Raw genomic sequence first — 8,394 nt, 5'->3', positions numbered from 1 at the left:
CAGTTTCTGTCATAGATAATGCGTGTTTCAGCAATAAAGCCAAAAAAAGATTCAAACAAAAGCCGAGTAGTTTTCCAAGTATTGGCAATTTACTAATCAACTAATTGTTATCTGATGTTTTTTGACTGTTGTTCAAAAACACTCTAATAAGATAATGAGATCAAATGATGACACTATATCTCATGACATTGTAGTCATTTGACAACAATTTTAAATCTTTCCTGTTTTTGACCACAAAAACATATTTGTGCCTAGAATATACATTTTGGTATACAAGACAATTGATTTCAATTGAGCACAGTGCCTGCTATGCATGAGCTAACTTGTAACTTCAGTTGTCAATACGCATGGTGAAATTTTGTGTATTCATATATTTAATTAATAATTTTCCTACATGTGAGCTTTATACCTTTTGAAATATAGAGGTAAAATAATGCTTAACAAAACATAACTGGATATATAGCGTTTAAACTATTGCAGCACCACTTAAAATAATCATGACTGACCCTTATGGCTCTCTCGTGCTTTACATGGCAATGTAAGCCAATGTAAGACAACTAGATGCATTGGCTGCATTGTGTCATGGTTATTTTTGCCGTTGAAACCTCTTGCGTCGTGCACCACATGCACATTCGCCGTTACTGTCAAAGTTGCACAAGGTTGGCATGCGTGGCATTGGTGTGCTAATCTTCCTTTAGGAGAAATAGCCTACATATATAATTATATAGCTGACTGAAGTACTGTAGGATGCAGCCTAATGTAGGTATTTGGTAGTTTAGAGCGACCTGTATCCTCTTCAAAACGATAACATTAATTATGAGTTCATGCGAAGGCTTTTGCAGGTCATTTTTTTAGTCCTAGTCATGTGACACAAGCTTTTTCCACAGCTTGAGTGCCTCTCTTTCCCAATGTTTCCGTAAACTCGTAGGTGTGGACTTCCTTTTTTGAGCTCAGCCTGCCTTCTCGGAGTTGTGTATGTCCATGCTTACATGATGTACTGGAGCCAGTATTTTCAAGAGTATGAATGTTGGTTGTTATCTTTTCATTGATTGAGGTCTGTGTTTTTTCAAAAATTAACACATACTCACTTGTAATAGAGTAATAGTGTTTGTATTATATTTTGTTGCGCTTTGTGTGCTGCAGGGAAAATGTTGTTACAGATATTATATCAGCTCTTGTGACTCAGAAGGTGAGGGTATCATGGGAAATTCACCTTTTGGTGATGCGTTTTCTGTCTCCCTAGGGTCCACTGTACAAACCTTTTAAGGTCTCATACAATGTCAGACATTTTCATTTTTCACTGCAGGTGTAATGTATAATTCCCAATGTAAACTAGGCAGACAGCTATGCATGATGTGATCAAAGCACACTGATTGTAATCTGGCACGACTGGAACATGAGCAAATTTTGTTAAACGTCAACCACAAAATTCCTCAGTTCACATGATGCTTTGTTTCCAGATTAATTGATTTTAAACGATCACTCACATAGATTGGGAACTAACAGGATCTAAGATACTGCGCAGAGAAATAGCACAAGATGTTCTGTGGTGGACATCCAGTACTCATCTGTACTGCCTAACCAGTATTGTGTGGTTTCAGTAACATAGTATAATGTTAAACATGTACTCAAATGAAAAAATGAAATTATAGCAATTAACTTAAAAACAAGAAGTCACATTACCACGGTTAAATATAAGGAAGACCAGAAGTACTAAAGTAGTAATTGTGCTTGAGAAATGTTGACAGAAATGGCAATATTGCAGTTCGAAAACCACAAAATGACTCGTTCAGTTGGATATTGTTGAACATTACATTAAACAAAACTAGTAGTTATGAGCAGCAGGGTAACTGTTAGAGTTGTTTTGTTCAGAAATGAAGGGGAAACAGAAAATGTTACTCCAATAGATGCAGTGCAGTGTTTGTTGACCCCTTTCCACCCTGCAGTCAGTGCTTCAAGGTTCAGTGATTAATATAATCATAATAAGCTGATTTGGAGGTGACCCTGATGACGTAGGGGGACATGGTTTAGCCCGGACCTACCTGGAAAGAGTTCTGATGTTGCAACTGAAATCAACAAAGTGTGGACGGCTCCTATTAATCCTTTTACACCGTGGATTACAGGCCATTGACATTTAATCCAGAAACAACAGCTTAGAGGTTTAGCATAAGGACACCACTCGCACAAAGACACATTGGTTTCAGCCTTAGCACCGCATTTACCAAATCTTCATAACGGGAAGCTTGATTCAGAAGTCTTTCACAAACTATCCAGTTTTACACAAGGTGCTTATTTATTGATTCTTACACAGTGTAGATGGATATACCAAAATGGGGATACAATACTGTCGTTCACTAAGTCTGTCTACAAAATGCAACAGATTTGGATGTGTCGGAAGTATAACCCTGGTAGAGGTGTCTGATCTGATACCTCAACTCATGAGGCCGAAACTATCGATTTTGCATTTGGCCATTAATTCGTTTCTGGCTCAGTTAGGCTTTGTAACCGTCTGCTGATGGCTGTGGACCGATTGCCACGTTTGGAGAAATGTCTCTGTCGAGGCATTTGTGGGTGGTGTGTGTCTTTTATGAGAGGGCCTATTTTCTTTCCTAGCACCTCTCTCCTGCAGTGAAATGGTGCAGACCAAATGTTGCTGTGGTGGAGAGCCATCACAAGTTCAGAGCATTGACGTTTGTCTAGTTTCAATTACATTCAGCGCTATTACTCTCACTCCAGGAGAAAGGTGATGTGTCTTGTTAAATAAACCCACCCAGTATATTGTATAGTTCTGTTTATACTACAGCATTTAAAAAAGGGCAGTTTAATGCATGTTTGACAACCCGCTAATTGCTCCTCCATCCATTGTAATGTGTGTTAAAATACAGTGCCATCTCATTTGCCAGTAATGTGTTGTAATAGTATCTAAACACAGGAAGTTATAAGATAACGGAGCATCGCAGGAAAGGGTATATCTTGATCTTGCTGTAGAATACATTTGGTACTGTTTAGCTGAATTGGTCGATAATTGAGTGAGCATTATGGGTAATTCAAGCGTGTAAAGTTTCTTCTCTCCGGTAGTTGTGTGATGAAATCGGGTATTGTTCTGCTTCTGCATTCGCTCTAGGACAGTGGTCGGCTTTATCTCCTAACTGCCTGACTGATGCACAGAGACGCTGTCTTATTGATGCTCGGCTGCCTGAACGCACTCTGAAAGCTAATTAGCAGTTTGAATAATAATCAGGTGTCATCAAGGTGTAGGTGAGTATCATCTGGTTTGCAGCAGCAATGTAGGAAGCAGGACGTGCTTTGTTGTTGTTGGATCAGTTTTACGCAATGTGTACATTTCAGGAGAGACCCCAATTGGCATTGCAGCACAAAATAAATCTAAACATTAAAAACATTTAGGTTATTTTGATTTATCAAGCGATAGTGTGGATGTTATTTTGGGTGTCATGTTGCCCTCATGCCATGTCAGGTTTGTCCTTTCCTGTGTACAGTGTCAAATGTCTTCTTGTTTACTAATCTCTGCCTCTGCATATAAGCAATAATACACGGCTCTCCTTAGATAGTTTTCAGGCTTAATGAAATGCTGCTCCATATTAAAGACCTAGGGAATTGCTTCTAAAGAATTATATGAATTATTCAAGCACTTTTCCTTTCAAACACTATTTAAACTTGCTCAGAACAGATTATAGCAGCTCAGTAGTCGGAGATGGTGTTGTTGCATCATTTTTATTTTAAGAAAATTGGCTCTGCAGCCAGTAGTGTCATAGCAGTGGATTTAGATGGCGAGTTAAATTGCACATTATTACCAACCCAGCACTTTTAGCTGCTTTTCACTGTAAAATCTTTCCAATCATAAGAACTTCGAATGAGTTTTATTTCGGAAACTATGACAGTTAATTTCAATTCATTTACTTCATGTGGATCTGTGATAAACCCTTCATCAACCCGGGTCCCTGCTTTAGAGACACTCTGTTGAATCTCTTATTTGTTGCTCTCTGCTCTTGGCAAATCTGCCACTGAGGGCTCGAGAGCTGCCACCATGTGAAAAGTGAGAGCGACGGAACGATGTGCAGGCTGAATTTCAACCTCGTCATTTTCTTCCTGTCAGAATTCCAACATTCCTGCTCTCAATTGCCCGTCTCTGGCACGTGGACTTTTGGCGTGTAGACTGAAAACTATTCACTTCTGTCTGTGCAGCAGACTTTTAGCCTAGAGGGAGAGCATTAGAGAGGGAAATGCAGGACAGAAAGAGAACTAAGACATGCCAAGTGAGGTCTGAAAAAAGTGATGAAGATGATGTAAGAGAAACTGAGTAATGATGACAAGCAAAGTTGAGAGGAAGTTTGCAGGAGCAGCAAGTGTGAGCTGACTGTTAATCTGCCCTGCTTGCTGAAAGATCTGAAAAGTATAAAATGAGGGTGAAAAAGCAAGAATTAGCATAACAAAACTCAGAGACTAATCAAATTACAGGTTTTATGTATTCATCCGGATGCTGATAAAGTAGTTTACCTTCACTGTCTGCTGATCAGAAAGTGAAAAGCAAGCATCAGTACACTTTCAATATATCATTGTATTTCACATCTCCCATTCTTACATCTGCGGATCTTATTGTAGGTGCACCAACTCGCGACTCGATGTAAATGTATACTTTTATGAGGCACTCCGAGCTCAATGTGTTTGTTTCTGTTTGTCGTTTAGATCCAGACATTTGGAGTCGATGCTCCATGCAAGACAGTAGAAGACTTGACGAGTGGCATCGTCATGGCCCAAGCACTACAGAAAATGTAAGTTTTCATCTCAAGGTTGGGCTATTAGAAAATGCAGCATTTGTTGTCTGTTGTATTTTTTTATTTTGATGTTGTTTGGCATTGTTTTGGCGTTAATAATTATCAGAATAATTCTCACTAATAAGTAAACGCATTAAAACATTCAGTCAGGCTGTCGCTCCGTCACTGTAGGCTCAGCTTTATTTCTCAGTCCCCTAAGCCTGTAGATTGAGATGAAAAAACTGCCCACTTTGTTTGTGCCTTATTCACAAAAAGACACAGAAACACTTCACACTGTTTAATCCATATTCTCTTCTCTGTCTGAATTTTCTAGAGATGTAGTGTATTTCAATGATGCTTGGATTAGTAGAATCAAGCCAGAGGTTGGGGACAACTGGAGGTTAAAGGTAAGCATCAGTTATTCTTTGTTTAATTCGTAGGTATGCATGGTAGGGTTTTGTGAGGCCATTTCCCCCATTAGCTGCATGACATAGATAAGATAAGATAAGAAAACTTAGACCATTCCTAGTGTAAATGAATAATATCTCTATCCAGAAATGGTAACTATGTTGTATGTTGCAATTATGTTGAATTGTATACGGGACCCCACTGTTACTATTAAAATATTTATTTGATTTTGGTTAATCATAGATTACTTATCTGAGTCTTAACCTTTTTATGAGTGACCTGTAGAACTTTGGTTCAGTATAGCCTCTGTTAGTTGTATTGCTGTTTCTGATATTCTAGAGATACCTCTATATAAGTTCTCTCTTGTTACAGATCAGCAACCTAAAGAAAATTCTGAAAGGAATGCTCGACTATAACCAGGAGGTAAGAGTTTACCTTATTCATTTTGAAATAAGAAGACTTGGTCAGTTCCCAGCATCAACAATACACAAGTAGCTGTGTTGGTGAACGAAGTTGTGACTACTCCGCCCATAATCCCTTATGCACAACACAGGCCATGATAATCTAGTTTTCATATAATGAAATAATTCCATTATTGCATTTTGTCCCTTTCTAGATCCTAGGCCAGCACATTAACGACTTCACATTACCAGATGTTAACCTTATTGGAGAGCATTCTGACTCAGCAGAACTTGGGAGGATGCTACAACTTCTACTGGGCTGTGCTGTCAACTGCGAACAGAAACAAGGTGCGTATTCCTTACTCTGCATTAAGGGTGCTCCGATTGATCGGCCGATATCCGCTCTAATTAGTTTGAACGCCGATCAGCTGACGCATTCATTTATTCTGCAGGAAAGTTGTTCAGTCTTTGACACAGATAGATTTACTTGGGTGGGCCGCCCGGTATGTTAACAGTCAGGGACTTGTTTTAGCATTTTGCATAGAACAGAGAGAGACGTTATCTGTAGGATGTTTTACAAGCAAGGAGCAGGTAAATATGCGATTTCGATAGCGTTTTCGATATGCGATGTAGTTAACAAGCCTCCTGGTTAATGCGCGGCTTACCTGCTCGGAAAAAGGAATTGCGGGTGAAAGCATTTAAAACCTGAGGTGTGTCTTTGGCTGACTATAAAACATACTGCTGACCAAAGTAACAGAGCAGAGACAGCCTGTATATGGAAAGAGGAGCAGAAAGAAGCGGGTCAGCTGGTGTGTGTGTGTGTGTGAGAGTGAGAGAGACAGAGGTGTAGGTGTGTGCATGTGTGTCAGGTACAAAGTATTTTGTGAGTAAACAGTAAAACACCAAAATAAGGTGGACAGTAAAGTTAAATTAAAATGGTGAAATAAGACATGGTGTACAGAAATATAATATAGTTAAACTGTCATTCTGTGGAAACACTGTGGAGCTCTAAGCTGCTGCCAATAACCAACATCAGGCTGCTGTTTAAGTTGTGTCATGTTGAACATGTTGCTTGCCAATAAATACATAATAATACACAGTAAATAAATACACAGTTGTCAGTTCATAATTTAATAATTAATGAATACTTAATATACAATCTTGTTAAGAGTAATAAATAATGATCAATAAATAAGGCTACACTATAAATATAAGGCTTTAAATAGACCCAGTGATGGGTATTGGCTGATACACAGTGATCGGACTCAAAAACTGTGATCAGAGCACCCTTACTCTGTGTGCTTGTCTGTCTTTCTGTGTGTGTGTGTGAGATATGTAATTCGATATTGGGAAACAATGTTCTATGATATCACATTGCATTAACACCTGACTCAGAAGCTTGAATTTACCCTGTGATGACTTCAAACCAATAGCTCTGACCTTGGAGCTACAAAAAAAGGAAAACAAAAAAGAACTACTGAACAGGACCAAACATTTTCTTTACCCTCTGCAGTTTGCAGACTAACATCCATGCACGCAATGCATATGAGCATCGGGATGATTTGGTATTCAGTGAGGTTCCCAAGTCTGTGCGCACTTTCTCTTTTGACTGTTGATATCAATCTCTCAAGGTCAAGCACAAAAATATCCTCAGTGTGTGCAGCAAAATACCTGGCACTGCACAGGGAACTCTGCAGGATCTTTACAACAAACAATCTAATATACTGTTTGTAATAATGGTATATAATATATAAGAGAGCAGAATCCTTCCTGTCTGATATGCTGTTCCTATCATTTACAACAACAGTTTCAGTTCCTGTCTTCTGATACCCACCACAGATTCCTTTAGCTAAAATAAATGGATTCAAACACACCTTTATTTATACCCTCTGCCATCTCCTTAAATTCTAAAAAAAAGTGGAAAGGGTAGTTATTTGCATTCATGTTTTAACTTGTGTGTTTATGTTTTGTTGGTCTTAGTGTTGTATTTATGAATTTATGGTGTTTTATGTTTTATATTTGCTAAATGTATGCATTGCTGCATAACCAGTTGCCCTTCTGAGATCCAATAAATGGATTGACTGATTGATTAGTTGATATTGTTGTTTGTGTCTGTGTTCTCTAGAATACATCCAGACCATAATGATGATGGAGGAGTCGGTGCAGCATGTTGTCATGACAGCCATCCAAGAGGTGAACTATCATGCTGTTTAAATCTCTGATTAACTGCTGGTGATGATTGATTAATAATGATAGAATTGTGGGATTGGTCAGATTTAGACCATTATCATCATCATTACTGAATCAAGGTGTAACAGGTGTTGATGCTGTGTACAACTTCTTCAGGTCTCTAACTTATTTTTGTATGTTTCTGTAGCTGATGAGCAAAGAGACTCCAGTGATGGGAGGAAATGACTCATATGTGGATCTAGACAGACAGGTATGGAGACTTCACAGAACCTCACTGTGGTTCATTTTGAATACATTTCTGTTTACAGTGCCATCAACAAGGTCTCAGATTTCAGAAAGAACACTATATGTTCTGTGAATTTTTGCTGATTGCTCATTGGTACATTGTCACTGCATGAAACTTGAGTCTTTCCATATGCTCCATGCTAACAGGAAGTATTTAAGTTTAAATGTATCTTGCCTGTATTAAATAAGCTTGATTTTTAAGGTACAGTATTAAACATTCACTTGCCAAACCCTTTGAAATCACACACAGACACCCTCCAGTATCTGTATTTACCACTGAAACCTCAAAACCAATATCATTACACACACACAATAGTCACAGTAAAAGATGAACCACC

At 38.5% G+C, this 8,394-nt stretch overlaps 1 protein-coding gene across 3 annotated transcripts in view; it reads left to right on the top strand.

Moving 5' to 3' along the window:
- The window catches only part of hook3 (hook microtubule-tethering protein 3), a 25,410-nt gene that overhangs the window by 2,324 nt on the left and 14,692 nt on the right, over nt 1-8,394 (top strand). For all 3 annotated transcript variants that reach the window (XM_035667808.1, XM_035667809.1, XM_035667807.1), the window contains exons 2-7: nt 4,705-4,790; nt 5,107-5,179; nt 5,553-5,603; nt 5,797-5,929; nt 7,707-7,774; nt 7,959-8,021. In XM_035667808.1, coding sequence (XP_035523701.1) covers nt 4,705-4,790; nt 5,107-5,179; nt 5,553-5,603; nt 5,797-5,929; nt 7,707-7,774; nt 7,959-8,021 — 474 coding nt within the window. The remainder of the gene's footprint in view (nt 1-4,704; nt 4,791-5,106; nt 5,180-5,552; nt 5,604-5,796; nt 5,930-7,706; nt 7,775-7,958; nt 8,022-8,394) is intronic.

This window comes from Morone saxatilis, unplaced genomic scaffold (genome assembly GCF_004916995.1).
Source record: "Morone saxatilis isolate NCDOM2014 unplaced genomic scaffold, NCSU_SB_2.0 Contig21, whole genome shotgun sequence".
In the NCBI taxonomy this organism is placed as follows: Eukaryota; Metazoa; Chordata; class Actinopteri; family Moronidae; genus Morone; species Morone saxatilis.
Note: the sequence above shows the minus strand (reverse complement) of the source record. Positions and strands in the feature narration are given on the sequence as shown.